Genomic DNA, 18,107 nt, shown 5'->3' with positions numbered 1-18,107 from the left:
TTCTCTTGCCTTAGTCTCCCAAGCAGCTGGGGGTACAGGTGCCCGCCACAACACACAGCTATAGAACAAAACTTTTGCCCAGAGTTTGTGGTAAAATACATACCGATTTTGATTGACACTTAGAAAATGAAATTTTCCTATCTCTTTCATTAGCTTATTCCAGGATTAACTGTACTTGTCTTATGAATGCCCTATCTTAAAACTTCTAGCATATATTTAAAGTCTATTATTTCAGTAGTCTGTTTTTGTTTTTTTTTTTTTGAGACAGAGTCTCACTTTGTTGCCCTCCGTAGAGTGCTATAGTATCACAGCTCACAGCAACCTCAAACTCTTGGGCTTAAACGATTCTCTTGCCTCAGCTTCCAAGTAGCTGGGACTACAGGTGTCTACCATAACACCTGGCTTTTTTTTGTTGTTGCAGTTGTCATTGTTGCTTTAGCTGGCCCGGGCCGGGTTCAAACCCACCAGCCTTGGTATATGTGGCTGGCACCTTACCCCCTGAGCTACGGGTGCCACCTTCATTAGTCCTTTTTAAAAAATCAGGTAGTTAATCTATTTTGAAGAATAAAAGATGAAAAATGTAGACTTTTTCTTTTAGCCTGTACATGGGGAAAGTTGACTTGATGACTTGTTGAATTCCTTTTAATCATAGATGTAGGAGACAGATTATCCCAGGTTTTTAGGTATTAGTTATCTCAAAAGTGATAGGTAAAAACAAAACAGGTTTTTTACCCTTTCAAAAAGTTATTCTGCTGTTATAGTAACTGAGGCTTGATTTTGGGATTTAGGTTATTAGGTGAGATAATATTTCTATCAAGTACTTCTGAGTGTAAGAAATAAGAAAGGACTACTAATATAAAACTGCTCTGAATTTTCTTTGTCCTCAGCTTTTATTCAGTGGTCCTAAAAAATTGAGTGTGGATGACTTAAAAAAGAGAAACGTTTGGGAAACTAAAAAGTATAGTTTATAGAAAGCCTTGCATATAATTATTTTTAAGTAGATTTTACTATTCTGACTTTCTTCTTTTTTGGCTAATTTCACTCAGTCTGCTATTTAATCTTTAATTACAGGCCACAAAAGAAGTAATAGAACGGGAAGCACCAGGGATGGCCCTGGCAATGCTGATGGGATCACTTAATGTTACACCTCTGGGCATGCTCTCTAGGTAAGAAAGTCACCAACATGTTGCAAAGAAAGTTCATTCCATACCAGTAGTCAATAATCAATACAACAGATTGATAAATCTAAGAAACTTCAGTCACAAAACTTAAATTTGCCCCTTTTTCCTCCATAGTCTTACTATTCTGTCTAACTAAATCTCACACCTCATGTTCTTTGGTTTTTCGTTTTGTTTACTATGTTAACACTTTTAGAGAACGTTATATTACTGGAAGAAGTTGTCAGTCCTAACCCAGAGAAGAGTTCAGTTTATTAAAATATGAAGCTATTCCTTTGTAATTATTTGCAATCAACAATTGATATTCATTAATTGTAGCTAAATACTATGTAATCAAATGAAATAGCAGAGTTTATTAAAACAACTGTTCATACAAGTTAGGAACTTTTATTCTAATTTTAAAATAGGCATGTTGATATGTTATGAAAAAAGCTGAATTTGTATTAATAATCTTTTAACTCTTAGCAACTTGGTTTATTTAAATTATATTAATATATTAAATTAGTATATGTGTAATTATGCCTTTGTTGATATAGATATTCACATCCGTCCTCAATGTAGATTGAGCAGCTCTTTTAGCAACTCTTAGTTTAAAATCCCCTAAGTTAAAGATAGACTTGTCAACATAAAATCTATTGATTTAATGACCACTCATTAATACACACTCAGAGCAACCTAAAAATACTTTATAATTTCAGGCTTTCATAATTTATAGCCATATATCGGTCTTGTATGCAATATGAATATAAGCATAAATATATTATTTAATTGAATAAGTTATATGAGTCATAGTGTTCTTTCTGTTCCTTAGTCTAAGTTTATATCCCAACAGTGGCAGCCACTTGAAGCAAAGATATCGGAGAATGAGGATGGTTCATTACTTTATTCTCTTTGCTGTCACAACACTATAACATTTAATTGTTATAAGTGCAATAAAAAATTAAAGTAGTGTGATAGAGGCTTTAAATTTAGAAGTTCATCCTTTTTCAAGGAACTCAGGTTTGTTCTTTTATACTGCTCTTTTTTGTATCCCTTTTATTACCTACAATAATGAGGTCAAGGGATATCTTTTTTCCTATGGGATGAAGTAGTTTTTGTTTTCTTTTTTTTTTGAGACAGATCCTCAAGCTTTCCCCCTGGGTAGAGTTCCGTGGCATCACAGCTCATAGCAACCTCCAATTCCTGGGCTCAAGCGAGTCTCCTGCCTCAGCCTCCCGAGTAGCTGGGACCACAGGCGCCCGCTACAACGCCTGGCTATTTTTTTTTTTTTGGTTGCAGCCGTCATTGTTGTTTGGTGGGCCCAGGCTGGATACACCCACCACCTTAGGTGTATGTGGCTGGCGCCTTAGCCATTTGAGCCACAGGCACTGAGCCTATGAAGTAGTTTTTGAACATAAAATAACTCTTTGTAGTAAACAAAGAATATAGACATGAAAGAAATAAACTTAATCTCTTGTTTATTCTTTGGTAATAAAATTTAATTCAGAAAAACAATAATATGCTTATCTGCCAGGCTCCATATTAAGCATGAGGGATTCTAAAGATAGAAATAAAAATAAGTTATTGTTTTTACCTTAAAATCACAATTTAACTGGAGACATTATTCTTTGCAGCTGTTAAGACTATTCTTTAGTTTGAACATTAGCTTAGTTGATTCAGTACAACAATGTTGATTTTTATCCTATTAGTGGGTTTTTCTGGATTAATTCCCTTCTGTATCCCCATAATTACTGAGCACTGGACTGCTCGGTGAGTGGAAACTTAATTAACAGGAGCTGCTTCTAATTACTTTGAAGTAGTAAGAATAAAGGAATAAGTCCCTCATTTTTATACTGAAAGCTTTGAAAATTAATACATATACACAGCATGGGAGCACCTTCTTCTGGCTTTCCTTTCTGTGCACTGCTGATTTAGCTAAGAGTGTGTTTACAGATTTTGGAACAGAGATGTGAGTCTACATTAGTTGTGGTAAAGGTAACTGTGAAATAATTTTCTGAGTGTTCATTTTTTTGGTGCTTCTCCAAGCCTTTTTAAATTATCGTTTTTGTATCATCCATGAGTATATTGGTGCTTTCCTTCTAAAGCCTTTGTATTTTGTATGCACTTTAGGCTTTGTACATGCTCCTGTGAAAGAACTTGTCATTCTCTATTGTGATTAATTATTTACTTGTCTGTGTTACCTAATTTGTAGAAAGTCATTAAGGACAGGAGCATTATCTTATTCATTATTTTATATAAAATTGTTACAATACAAAACAACTTCTGCCACATAGTAAGTACTAAAAAAGTTTATTGTAGTTCTAATAGCATTTTGTTTCAGGTAAAGTCATGTGTTGAATTGGTGCCTTATCTTCCTATGTTTATCTCTAGAGATCAGCATCACATACAAATAGTTTTTAAATCATTATTTCTATTTCAAATGGCTTCATTTGTGTGGGGAATATAATATTCTTCTGCTTTTTTGTACAAGTAGGGAGATACTGTGAGTAATGAAGCCATACTGCTTAGGTTCTACAATAGCTCCCTCACTTACTAGCTACTGAATATCTTTTTGGTTTTCATTTTATCATCTGTATAATGAAGTTATAGTAATAGTTAATAGTAGAAAATTTCTTGGATCAAATGAATTAATCCATGGAAAACACTTAGAACAATCTTTACTCCTGGTAAATCTTAAGTGTTGATCATTGTTTTAGAGTTCTAGTTTTTAGAGCATGTCTGCTGGCAAAACCTCTTAGTTTTCCTTCATCTGGAAATGTCTTTATCTCATCCTTGTTCCTAAAAGATATTTTTTTATTAAGTCATATACACATAGATCATGAATACATTTATGCATATGTGGGGTACAATGTGTTGATTTTTTTATACAATCCAATGTGCTTACATCAAACCATCAACGTAGATTTTGCCTCGTTTACTTGATTATTGTGGTACGACATTTATGTTCTACACTTGACAGATTTGACTTATACCCTTGCAGTATGCTCCATAGGTGTGGGCCCATCGTTTACCCTCCCTCTGTCAAACCTACCCCGACTCCTCTATTCCCACTCCATTTCTCTCCTTCATCCTGGGCTATAGTTGTGCTCTATCTTTCATAAGAAAGTGTGAATAAATACAAGTAGGTTTCTCAGAAGTACTGAGTACATTGGATACTTTTTCCTCCTTTCTTGAGATATTTTACTCAGGAGGATATATTCCAGGCCCCTCCATGTAAACATAAAAAGGTAAAGTCTTAGTCTTTTTTAAGGCTACATAGTATTCCATGGTATACATATACCATAATTTATTAATCCATTCATGGATCGATAGGCACTTGGGCTTCTTCCATGACTTGGCTATTACAAATTGAGCTGCAGTGAATAATCTGTGCAAATATCTTTTTTTGCAAGTTGTTTTTGGTCTTTTGTATATATATCTAGTAGAGGAATTGTAGGATCCAGTGGCAGGTCAATTTTTAAATCCCTGAGTGTTCTCCAAACTTCTTTCCAAAAGGAACATACTAGCTTGCATTCCCACCAGCAGTGCAGAAGTGTTCTCTTTTCTCCACATCTATGCCAGCATCTGTAATTTTGGGATTTTGTTATGTGGGCTACTCTTACTGGAGTTAGATGGTATCTCAAAGTGGTTTTGATTTGCATTTCTCTGATGATTAAAGATGATGAGCATTTTTTCATGTGTCTGTAGACCATGTGCCTGTCTTCTTTAGAGAAGCTTCTGTTCAGGTCTCTTGCTCACAGTGAAATTGGATCACTTGTTCTTTTCTTACTGATAACTTTGAGTTCTCTGTGAATTCTGGTTATCAGACCTTTGTTGGAAATGTAACCTGCAAATATCCTCTCCCATTCTGAGGGCAGTTCACTTGCTTTACTTACTGTGTTCTTGGCAGTACAAAACCTTTTTAGTTTGATCAGATCCCAGTAATGTATTTTTGGTATTGCTTCAGTTGCCCTGGGGGGTCCTCCTCATGAAGTTTTCTCCCAGGTAAATTTCTTCAAGTGTTTTCCCTGCACTTAGGCCAAGAATCCTTATGGTTTCATGTCTTAGGTTTAAGTCTTTTATTAAGTGAGAGTCAGTTTTTGTCAGAGGAGAAAGGTGTGGGTCCAGTTTCAATCTTCTACAAGTTGCCAGCCAATTGACCCAGCACCATTTGTTAAATAGGGAGTCATTCCCCCAATTTAATTTTTGATAGATTTATCAAAGATCAAATGACGATAAGTGCCTGGATTCATCTCTTGGTTCTCAATTCTGTTGCATACATCTACCTCTCTGTTTTTATGCCAATACTATGCTGTTTTGATCACTATAGATTTATAGTATAGTCTAAAGTCTGGTAGCATGATTCCACCTGATTCATTTTTATTACTGAGTAGTGTCTTGGCTATTCAAGGTTTTTTCTGTTTCCATATAAAATGAAGAACTAGTTTTTCCAGATCTTTGAAGTATGACAGAGGTACTTTAACAGGGATTGCATTAAATCTGTAGATTGCTTTGGGTAGTATGGACATCTTAACAATGTTGATTCTTCCCAGCCATGAGCATGGTATGTTTTTCCATTTGTTGACATCTTCAGCTATTTCTTTTCTCAGTTTCATAGTTCTCTTTATAGAGATCTTTCACATCCTTTGTTAGGTACACTCCCAGATATTTTATTTTCTTTGGCACTACTGTAAAGAGAATAGAGTCCATGACTGTTTTTTCACCTTGTTTATTGTTGGTATATATGAATGTTACTAATTTGTGAGTATGGATTTTGTAGCCTGAGACGGTGTGTATTCCTTGATCACTTCTAAGAGTTTCGTGGTTGAGTCCTGGGGTTTTCCAGTGAAAATATTATTTCTAATCGTATCTGTGAAGAGTGAAAGTTTGATCTCCTCTGACCCTATATAGATACCCTTGATTGCCTTCTCTTGCCTGATTGCAATGGCTTAGACTTCCATTACGATGTTAAAAAGGGGTAGAGACAATGGGCAACCTTGCCTGGTTCCTGATCTGAGTGGAAATGTTTTCAATTTTACTCCATTCAATATAATATTGGCTGTAGGTTTGCTGTAGATGGCCTCTATCAGTTTAAGAAATATCCCTTCCATACCTATTGTCTTAAGTGTTCTAATCATGAATGGATGCTGGATATTATCAAAAGCTTTTTCTGCATCAATTGAGAGAATTATATGGTCTTTGTTCTTTAATTTGTTTATGTGATGTATAATATTTATAGATTTAGGTATATTGAACCAGCCTGGAGAATCTGGGATAAAACCCAGTTGGTCATGATATATAATTTGTTTGATGTGTTGCTGGATTCTGTTTGCTAGGATCTTATTGACTATTTTTGCATCAGTATTCATTAGAGATATTAATCTATAATTTTCTTTTCTTGTTGAGTCTTTTCCTTGTTTGGGGATCAAGGTGATGTTTGCTTCATAGAATATGTTGGAAAGTATTCCTTTTTTTTTCTATGTTTTGGAAAAGGTTAAGTAATATGTGTATTAGTTCATCTTTGAAGGTTTGGTAAAATTCTGATGTGAAGCCATCTGGTCCCAGGCTTTTCTTTTTGGGAAGATTTTATATAGTTGATGATATTTCAGAACTTGATATAGGCCTGTTCAACATTTCCACTTCTTCCTGACTAAGTCTAGAAAGGTGGTGTGATTCCAAGTATTGGTCAATTTCCTTCAGATTTTCGTATTTCTGAGAATAGATTTTTTTTAAATATTCATTAAGGAGTTTCTGAATTTCTGTGAAGTCTGTGATTATCTCGTCTCTGTCATTTCTGATTGATGAAATTAGGGATTTTACTCTTTTTTTTTTCTGGTTAGGTTAGCTGAAGGTTTATCTATTTTATTGACCTTTTCAAAAAACCAACTTTTTGATACATTGATCTATTGATTTTCTATTTCATTTAATTCTGCTCTAATTTTGGTTATTTCTTTTCTTCTGCTGGGTTTGGGATTGGAATGTTCTTCCTTTTCCAGTTGCTTGAGATGTCCCATTAAGTTGTTGATTTCCTCTCTTTCTGTTTTTTTGAGGAAGGCTTGTAATGCTATAAATTTCCCTCTTAGGACTGCCTTTGCAGTCTCCCAGAAGTTCTGGTAGTTTGTGTCTTCATTATCATTTTACTCCAAAAATTTGGTAATTTCCTTCTTAATCTCATCTGTGACTCAGCTATCATTTAGCATACGGTTATTTAGTTTCCATGTCTTTGTGTGAGTGTGCAGATTCCTGTTGTTACTGAGTTCAACTTTTATTCCATGATGGTCCAAGAAGATACAAGGAATAATTTCTGTTTTTTTAAAATTTGCTGAGGTTAGCCTTGTGATCTAAGATGTGAACAATTTTGGAGGATGTTCCATGCATTCATTGATGAGAAGAATGTGTATTCAGTTTTGTTAGGATGAAATGTTCTGTATATGTGTGTTAAATCCAATTGTTGAATGGTTAGGTTTAAGTCTAAAATTTCTTTGCCTAGTTTCTTATTGGAGGATCTATCCTACACAGCCAAAGGTGTGTTAAATTCTCCAGCTATTATAGTGCTGGAGGAAATCAAGTTGCTCATGTCAGTTAGAGTCTCTCTTATAAATTGAGGAACATTCTGATTGGGTGCATAAATATTAATAATTAACATTTCATCATGTTGAGTGTTTCCCTTAATAAATATGAGGGGACCGTCCTTATCATTTTGTTGGTTTAAAGCCTATTGTATCTGTGAATAAAATTGCAATGTCTGCTTTTTTCTGCTTTCCATTTGCCTGGAATATAGATGACCATCCCTTCACCCTGAATCTGTATTTATCTTTTAAGGTAGGATGAGATTCTTGTATGCAGCAGATATCTGGCCTGAGATTGTGAATCCAGTCAACCTGTGCCTTTTTATAAGGCAATTTTAAGCCATTCACATTGAGAGTAGTGATAAGCCCGGTATTATTTTGGGTGTCGAATTTATTTAAAGTCCAGTGGACATTTTTAATCCTTTTGCCAATGTGGTAGTTAGAGTTTGATCAAAAATTTCTAAGTGAGTTTACTTTGGTGGTAAAGCATTGTGGTGGTCATTATGGAGTATGGATCTGAGAATATCCTGGAGAGCTGGTTTAGTTATAGCAAATTTCTTCAGCATGTGAATATCATTAAAATGTTTAATTTCTCCATTATAAATGAAACTCATTTTAGCTGGATACAGGATCCTGGGTTAAAAATTGTTTTGTTTTAGGAGGTTGACTATAAATGACCATCCTCTTCTAGCTTGAAAACTTGCAACAGAGAGATCTGCAGTCATTCTAATATTCTTGCCTTTGTAGGTTATGGTTTTCTAATGTCTGGCTGCTTGCAGTAGTTTTTCCTTCATATTAACTTTGGTGAAATTAATTATATGTCTGAGAGATGCTTTATTTAGGTTGAGTTGTGCTGGGGTTCTGAAACTTTCTGCTATCTGGATTTCAGAATCTCTTGCCATGTTTGGGGAGTTTTCCTCAATTATTTCTTGAAGAAGAACATCTGAACCTTTCGAAATAACCTCATCACCTTCAGGGATTCTTATAAGGCAAATTTTAGTTGTCTTGGAATTATCCCAGAGCTCTCTGAGAGAATGATCCATTTTTACTCTCCACTTCTCTTCCTCTTTGTGTGTTTAGGAGCGTTCAAAGACTGTGTCTTCAGTGTGTGAAATCCTTTCTGCCTGCTCTATTCTGATACTGAGGGATTCTACTGTATTTCTCTTGTCTTGGAAGGCTGCAACTTCTTTTCTTAATGTGTCAAAATCTTTGGTGATTTTGTCTTTGGATTCATTGAATTCTTGAGAGAACTTTCAAATTATTCTAGAATTTGTAATTCTGACTTTACTTGGATTCTGTTAATCTTATTTGCCATCCATATTCCAAATTTGATTCCTGACATCTAAGCCATCTGTTTATGAATGGTATGATTGGTTTGTCATTCCTTGGGGGAGGGGGGGTTGATCTGTTCTGATTATTCATATTTCTGCTGATTTTGCCCCATGATTGTTTTTCGCCATTTGGTAAGATGGTAGGGTGAAATTTGATTGAGGGCTTCTGGGGTTGTGTTTGACCAGCCCTTTACCAAAGAGCTAGGGCTGGTGACTGCAACTTTTCCTCTACATCTTTGCAAAGGACCCGTAGAGTACACAGCCTGAGACTCTGGAGACTGCTTGATGTGGTGGGGCTATGTGGCTCTTTCTTGTATTCAGCGATCTCTGTCCAGTCCTAGTGAATCAGTGACTCCAGGTTGAAGTCTCAGCTGTGGAGAAATACAAGGAACTAAGACATCCCATCCCCCACAGGCAACAACTGGAAGAGGAAAATCAAACCTTCCCACTACAACAGAACCAGGGTAGCACCTTGGAGGGCCCTCAGTTGGTCTGTCCAGTTCAAGAGTTCCAAACCAATTGTCCCATTCAGCACCCACTCTCTAGCAGGAGAGTTGAAATGATCTCCAGCAACTAGATAGCAGGAATCTACTGGTAGCTCAAGTGCAGCTCACTTTGGTGCTCTGAGGAGTCAGAAAGTCCCATCCACTAGAAGGTTTGGATCAAGGCAGCTGATACCTCTTTCCTCACCTTGCTCCCTCTTCACTACCAGACTCTGGTAACCCTACCACCAGTCCCTGTTAACCCAGTGTCTGTGGCCCAATTCTGTCCATTAAGTACATGTGGCAGGGTTTTGCACCTGCCAGAGTCAATGTAAAGTCAGTGCCTCCTCCTCTCGGCTACCACCCTCTGCCACCAATCAGCGGGGGTGGGGAGCTGAAGCTTGCCTGCCTCAGTTACTCGATGACAACTGAAGAATGTTCCACCTGAGCATAATCTAAACCTGAATATATCCAGACAGCAAATATATTTCTCCCGCAGCCACCGCACCTTTGCTGCTGCTGTTTTGCTGTTCTGATATCCCTATAGGGCGAAGTCTGGTTCACTCTGGCAGACCACAGAGTTGGGGAGATGACTCTCCAAAATTAGACCACAGCAGGATCACTCTATTAATGCTGATGTTGGGTGGGAGGTGTCTCCACTTGGGTTCACGCACATCAGCCGTTCCCAAGTCTCCACCAGTCACGCAGAAACCCAATCCTCTGCCCGCTGCTGAGATACACTTTCTCAGAGCCAGGCCAGACACCTTCCCTCTGTGTCTTTCTGCACTGTTAACCAGATTCGTGAGATACAGCATAGCTGCACTGCCACCATCCATGCAATGCCCAGACCTAGCCAACAAGTGCAGCATTCTGGTCTCTGCAGGGGTTGGACTTCTATACCACCAGGCAAGGGGAAAAGGGTAGATTGGAAGTTCAAGGTGACAGGGAAAATATTTGTTCAAACTTCCTGCCCACAAGGCAAATTCCTAGAGCTCCAGGAGCTCTCTGGAAAAGGAGTCCCAGCCTCCAGCAAGTGGTGGGGTAAGAGAAGAGAACCTCAGTTCACCGCTCACGAGTAGAGTTCCCACAGCAAGCAAGCAACTCTCTTGGGGCAGGGGACGGACACATATCCTCTTTGGGATGAGTTCTGTACCTGAAATTTGTTTCCTTGGAGTCACAGTTTGCCTTGGCAGAGAAGACATGCAATTATCTATCTCTTCTCTCAGCTCAGCTCCTACCCTTCACTTTGTTGGGTACTTTCTGGTCCTTGTCTCTCCCACTGTACTGGAGCTTCTGTTGAAAGCTGACTCCAGTCAGCTATCATCCCCCACACCCCTTTGTTCTGATTGGACGCAAAAATTGGAGATAGGGAAAATAGGCAACCTGAAGATTTAGCAAAACACAAGACCCATTGAAACAAAGCGAACAAATAAACAAAGAAAGAAGGTACCAGATACGCAATCACACAGATGCACAGACAATCAGAAACAAACAAACAAAAAATAAAGAAAATAAAGGAAAAAAATGGCTCAGTGCCTGTGGCTCAAGTGGCTAAGGCGCCAGCCCCATCCAGCCCAGCCCGCCAAAACAACAATGACGGCTGCAACCAAAAAATAGCCGGGCATTGTGGCGGGCGCCTGTGGTCCCAGCTACTTGGGAGGCTGAGGCAGGAGACTCGCTTGAGCCCGGGACTTGGAGGTTGCTGTGAGCTGTGGTGCCACGGCACTCTACACAGGAGGATAGCTTGAGGCTCTGTCTCAAAAAAAAAAGGAAAAAAAAATTTGAGACAGAGCCTTAAGCTGTCGCCCTGGGTAGAGTGCTATGGCATCACAGCTCACAGCAACCTCCAACTCCCAGGCTCAAACAAGGCTCCTGCCTCAGCCTCCCAAGTAGCTGGGAGGCGCCCGCCACAGGCGCCCGCCACAACGCCCACATTGTTGTTTGGTGGGTCTGGGCTGGATTCGAACCTGCCAGCTCAGGTGTATGTGGCTGGCGCCTTAGCTGGTTGAGCCACAGGTGCCGAGCCAAAAAAAATAAAATTAATAATAATAAAGAAATCTCTAATAGCCTGATATAAGCACTCAGCAACCATAAGAAGGGAAGAAGAGAAGGAAAAAAAGGTATTAATAATTTTTTATAAAGAAAATTAACAATAACTCCTATGAGGAAAAAATGCAAAAGAGCAAGAAGAACGAGAAAAGGGAAAAAAAGCACCACCAACAAAAATAGTATTCGTATATATGTGTGTGTGTGTATATATATGAAAACATGACTGTGTATGCCATAGGGATCAACTTTAGAAGTATGTTTATGTTGCAATATACTTTCTGGACACCAGGTGGCACTGTGAGTGGTTCCCAGGCTTATGCCTGATTCAGGGTTTGCAGTGTTTTTGGTGGTTGCCTGGCTACTGGCTTGGCACTTAGCTGCTGAGTTGTTGATTCCACTGATTTCAAGAAAAACTTCACAGGCAGGTTTCACACATTCTCCCTGCCACAGTTTCCATGAAGTGCGGGGTATCCCGGACCTGCTTTGGGTGCAGGATGGGTGCCTGCAGGTGAGACTCAAATTGCCCCACGTGGCTGGTACACAAAGGTGCCTGTGGCAGTCGCCATTTCCAAAATTTCAAAAGATGTCTGCTTCCTGACCGGGAGCCTTCCCACTTGCTCGTCCCTCTGGCTGCCTGGCCCCAGCTGAGCCACTCCAGATGGCACCTATCTGACCGCCAAATTCCACTCAGGAGTCCACACTTCACCAGTTTTTCCACACAACACCTAGTTTCCCCACAAACTGGGAATTATACTTTTCTGTGGGGGTGGGGCTGGTTACTGCCTCCACCGCCCACTGCAGGGGCACAAAAATTTTTGTGGCAGTCTCCGCAGCTCCAGGTCCGCTACTTCATTGCACACCCTGCACTGCCTGTCTACACCAGTATTCCCCGCAGGGAATGTCCTAGCCCACTCACTCTAACTTGTTCCGGGAGAGCTGAGCTAGCTGTCTATCCTGTCCGCGGTCATGCTCCACCTCTAGACCCTGCCAAACTGTTGATTTCACTGATCTCAAAAGATCTTCACAGGCAGGTTTCACAAACTCTCCCTGCAAGAATTCCCAGGAAGTGCGGAGTATTCCGGACCAGTTTTAGGTGCAGGATGGCTGCCTGCAGGTGAGACTCAAATCGCTACACCTGACCCACGGGAAAAGGTGCCTGTGGCACTCGCCATTTTTGAAATTTCCAAGATATGTCTGCTTTGTAAGTGGGATCCTTTCCCCCTAATTTTTACTCCAGAACGCCCCTGCGGTGTCACTCCAAACGGCAACCCTTTCTGGCTGCCAAATTCCACTCAGGAGTCCACACTTCACCAATCTTTCCACACAACACCTAGTTTCCCCACTAACTGGAAATTGTAGACCTCGGCCAACTGCTGCTTCAGCAGCAGCACAGAAAATTTTCTGGCAGACTCTGCAGCTCCAGATTACATTTCAAGTCTAGCAATCCACCACTTCACTGCACACCCCAAACTGCCTGTCTACACTAATATTCCATGCCAGGAAAGATCTAGCCCACTCACTCTCACCTTTTCTTCTGAGAAAAGTCCCACATGTGGTCTTCTTCCCAAAAGGGATTTATTGCAGGGTATTGACCCTCTTTGCCATTATGTAGTTCTACACAATAGGGTCACTGTCAGGACAAAGAAGAAAAGAAAAAAGAGAGAGATTCCATCCACCTTAGCTCTTTGGACAATAGAGACCCTTTGTTCTGTTTCCATTAGCTGAAGAGAAAGACTTTCTGGGGTTTTGGTATTAAAACCATCATCATCGCAGTATTGCAGCTCTACAATTGGGACTAGCCTCCTTACTGGCTGGTATTAAAGTTCTGACTTCTGTGCTAAATCTGCTAAATTAGCAGCATCTAACCTCCCTAGATCTATAGGTTATGCCCCACTCATTTTTCCCTAAATTTTATTAAAACGAATAGTACAAGCTTTATGAAGAAATTATTTGTCCTGGGTTTTATTCTCAGTTTTGTCATTAACTTGATTTGTCATCACTACTTAGTACTTAGGGACATCATACAACTGATAGAAATGTTATGAGGTCCTTTATAGATTTACTCACTGATATATATCTAATCATAAGAAATAGCTAAAGCATAAAAAGAAAAAATGCCCATTTTCATTTATTTCATAAAGAGATTTGTCATTGTAATAGTAACACATCTTTCAATTATGTGACTCTAGCCAATACATGTATTGCTTTAGTGGAAGAGGTAATTTTTTCCCTTGGGTATGAAAAAATGCTTTCATACTAATATTGTTTAAAAAATGTTTTTGAAGCTACTCCAGAGGCTGAGGCAAGAGAATCCCTTGAGCCCAGGAGCTTGTGGTTGCTGTGAGCTATGACAACATGGCACTCAACCCAGAATGACAAAGTGAGATTCAGTCTCAAAAGAAATTATTTTTTAAAGTTTTTAAGTAAAGTCATTAGTTTTTATATCTTTAAATCATATTACTCTTGGTAGTATTTACACTAAAGCAACATGAACCTTTTTTTATTAAGTCATATGTACATAGATCATGAATATATTTATGCCTTTGTGGGATTCAATGTGTTGATTATTTCTACAAATTAGAGTGCTTACATCCTACTAATGAACATAGCTTTCACCTCATTTACTTAATCACAGTGTTAAAACATTTGTGTTCAATACTTGATAGGTTTGACTTGTACCCTTGCAATATGCTCCATAGGTATGGTCCCACCATTAACCCTCCCTCTGTAGAACCACCCCTCTTCATCCTGGGCTATAGTTGTGATTCATGGTTCCAGCAGCAGGGCAGGGCCCACGGCTCTGGCAGTGCCAGGGCACAGCAAGTGGGTCTGGCTGGGCCAGGCAGGGGCTCAAGGCTCTGGCAGGGTTGATGTGGCAGGGTGGGGCACAGCGCACTTGGTTCTGGCAGGGCTTGCAAGCCTTCTGCAAATGGTTTGCACTTTTGCAGAGCCAAGTCCAACAGCCTCCCACCTTTGCATTATTGCTAAGCTCACTGTTACAGGGTAGCTTTTCTACCACAGCCCTTGCAGTGCCTGGACCTGGCAATGAACTGCAGACATTCCTGTGTATGTAGGACTTAGGCTTCTGGACCATCAGGCAAGGAGAAGTGGGTGAACTGGAAGTTAAAAATGGCAGGGAAAATGTTAGTTCAACTTTCATGCCTGGCATGAGAGTGCTCAGGATCATAGCAAGGTCCCTCTGGATAAGTAGTCCCCACTTCCTATAGCTCTCTCCCATGGGGTGAGACAAGAGGTCCTCAGTTCACCGCTTGCCTGTAGAAAACCTACAGTGAGCCAAAAAGAAAAAAACAAAAGCACACTCTTGAGGGAGGTGGCGAATACTTTTCCTTTGAGATGAGTTTTATACCTGAAATTTGCTTTCTTGGAGTCACAGCTTGCCTCAGCAGAGGTGACATGCAGTTATCACTCTTCTTTCTCAGCTCGGCTCCCAGTCTTCACCCTCGTTGGGTACTTTCTGGTCATAATGTTTCTCTCTGAACAGGAGCTTCTGTGGAAAGCTGGCTCTGGCCGGCCATCTTGCCCCTCCTCCAATATGAGCCATTTAAATATAATTTCCATTAATAGCACTATTTTGAGTACTGAGATTCAAAAATTGAGAGTTTCAATTTTTTTAACTCAACACCAAATATATAGCTAATGTAGGGCTATTTGCAGTAGCCGAAACAGTAGGAAGCACCAAGAATCTGTTTCTCTACTGGATAACAGTTGAACTAGCCAAATCTTTCTGATATAACTATTTTGGAACTTTGTAGCACATTCAGAGACTTACAGTTTACAGAACATGGTTTGACTGATAAATTGTGATTAATTTTGGTTAATTTTAATTTTAGCCTAGTAAAGTACTAGCTAATCATCCCACAGTGCTTTATCTAGCAGGCAGCTGTGCTAGTGTTCTTAGGACAGCTTGTAGGAGCCAAAGTAGGCAATAAAGACCCTATCCACCAAATATTGGGGATCTGTCTTCTATTTGTAGATTATTGCTTTGGATTGTAGAAACACAGAAGCAAAGACAGGCTGTAATTGTTACAACTCCCACTGGCTGAAGTGTTTCAAGGGGACTTACAAGGATAGTAGCTGTTATTTCTCTGCCTATTTCTCTGTTACCTATTTTAGGAGCCAAACATTTCAAGATTAGGACATTGGAGAGCCACCACATACATGGAGGAATTTAGAAAAGTCAATATGTATGCCTAGAGGACAATATAGGCTCATAAAAGAAAGCCCTGAGAAACCCTTTAGTTTATATTTCAGGCTGATCTCTGACACAGAAACACCCTATAAATACTTTTTTTAAAAGTCTAAACCCTGGACAAGGAGGGAATATGATTTTAAGAACGAACACATTAATGAGAATCAATATTTTCAGTTTTCAACAAGAAACATAAGACAATTCAGATGAAAAGAATAAATTAACAGATAAATTATCTGAGAAAGATAAGATGGTGAACTTATTAGACAAAGGCTTAAAACAGCTCTGAACTCCCAGTTCACCCTTCCCCTTTGCCTACTGGTCTGAAGGCCTGCCCTTTGCACAGCCCAGAGTCTTTGACAATTCTCTGAGAAGTCTGGGTGTTGTGTGGGCTGCTGGACAGATTCAAGTGGAAGTTGGGGGTCACATGGAGAGATTGGGGACATGCAGAAAAGAGAGACATGCTGCACCGTGGCGGGCAGTGCTCACTCCCTGGGACAGACTTTGGAGGCATACTGCCCTGATTCTGCTTTGTACTGGAGGAAGCCAGGCACCAGCCCCAGGGGTCACTGGTTGCAGTGAGTGGCAGGGCAGTAGCGCTGACTGTGCATAAGACAAAAACCCCGAGACTGGACATGGCAGGTGGCACCCAGGGACAGACTTCGGTGGTACACTCCCCCGATTGTGTTGTGTACTAGAAGAAGCCAGGATCCTGCCTCTCAGGGTCACCAGTGGCAGGGTGCAGCAGGGGCGGAGGCTCTGACCACAGGAAAGAGAAACAAGTTGTAGGCAGAGACACTGATGTCTCTGGTTGGAATTTGGTGGGGCACTCTCCTGATTCCATCGCTCTCCAGAAGGAGCCAGGCTCCAGCCCCTTGAGTTTTCAGGATGGAACTGCCTATGGATTTCCTAATATGAGATCTCTGGAGACCCTTTGAACTCTCCATATTGAGCAGTGGTTGTACTGTTTGGGACAGTCAGATTAGAACTATTGACCTGGACATTCCACCAGGGGACTCTCCAACGTTGAACAGTGCTTATTTTATACCAGGAGGGACTGATTCACCTCCCCGAGCTGTCACTGTTGGCGGGAGGGGTGCTGCAGTTGCTTTTATCTCTCCACAGATGAGATTGCAGTCTAATACCATGACTCATTAAGATTTGATAGAGGCTGGCTGACTCCAAGACAGAGTCACTTAGTGCTATCATACCAAGCAGATCCTTAGAGTCTCTGGCTGCAAGTCTCTGGCTGCAGCTCTGAAAGGGACCTTTGTAAAGCTAGAGGGGAAAAGCTACAATCACCAGCCCCAGCACATTGGTAAAGGGCTGGTTAACTCCACTTCCTGGAGCCCTCAATCCAGTCTCACCCTGTGGGTTTTACTAGCAAAACTCCAGAAAATAATCATGGAGCAGAACCAGCAGAAGAACTCTGGAAACATGAACAATCAGAGTAGATCAATTCTCCCAAGAAATGACAAAGAAGATAACAATAGAAGATGCCATGCATAGGCAAATGGCTGATACAGTAGTATTTAAACCAACAAAGATAAGGAAAGACAAGAATGTACAGTAGATATTTGTCAAGGGAAACAGTCAACTTGAAGAGATTTGAATAATTTACATTTATGTATCCTACCTAAATGCTCCTCAGTTTATAAAGAAAACACTAATGGATGTGAAATTATTTATTTATTTATTTATTTTTACAGGTTTTGGCCAGGGCCAAGTTTAAACCTGCCACCTCCAGTGTATGGGACCAGCACCCTACTCTTGAGCCACAGGCACTGCCCTGGGTGTGAAATATTTGATATCTTCCTGCACTATAATAGTTGGAGATGTTAACACCCATTTGTTGGTTCTAGATAGATACTCCAAAAAGAAATTCAACAAAGAAATAATAGACTTAGACTTGACCATAGAACAAATGGACTTAACAGACATCTACAGAACATTTCATTTTTTTATTATTAAATAATAGGTGTGTGCATTAATGAAATCATGGGATACAATGTGCTAGTTTTACACACAGTCTGAAATGCTTCCATCAAACTGGTCAACATACCCTTCACAGCATTTTATTAGTTATTGTGTTAAGACATTTATATTCTACACCTAGTAAATTTCACATATACCCTTATAAGATGCACTGTAGGTGTGGTCCCACCAACTACTCTCCCTCTACCGATTCTCCCCCCTCCCCTCTCCTCCCCTCCGTCTCCCCTTTCCCCTTCTTTGGGCTATAATTGGGTTATAGCTTTCATAAGAAAGCTATAAATTGGTTTCATAGTAAGACTGAGTACATTGGATAC

General features: G+C 39.9%; 1 protein-coding gene across 4 annotated transcripts in view; it reads left to right on the top strand.

Moving 5' to 3' along the window:
* GPHN (gephyrin) overlaps positions 1–18,107 on the top strand; it is a 642,655-nt gene that overhangs the window by 332,361 nt on the left and 292,187 nt on the right. For all 4 annotated transcript variants that reach the window (XM_023517593.1, XM_023517595.1, XM_023517592.1 and 1 more), the window contains exon 5: positions 1,072–1,166. In XM_023517593.1, coding sequence (XP_023373361.1) covers positions 1,072–1,166 — 95 coding nt within the window. The remainder of the gene's footprint in view (positions 1–1,071; positions 1,167–18,107) is intronic.

The sequence above is a fragment of the Otolemur garnettii genome, unplaced genomic scaffold (assembly GCF_000181295.1).
Source record: "Otolemur garnettii isolate 467f Iridium unplaced genomic scaffold, OtoGar3 scaffold00115, whole genome shotgun sequence".
In the NCBI taxonomy this organism is placed as follows: Eukaryota; Metazoa; Chordata; class Mammalia; order Primates; family Galagidae; genus Otolemur; species Otolemur garnettii.
The sequence above is the reverse complement of the archived record's forward strand: the minus strand, read 5'-3'. Positions and strand labels throughout refer to the sequence as shown.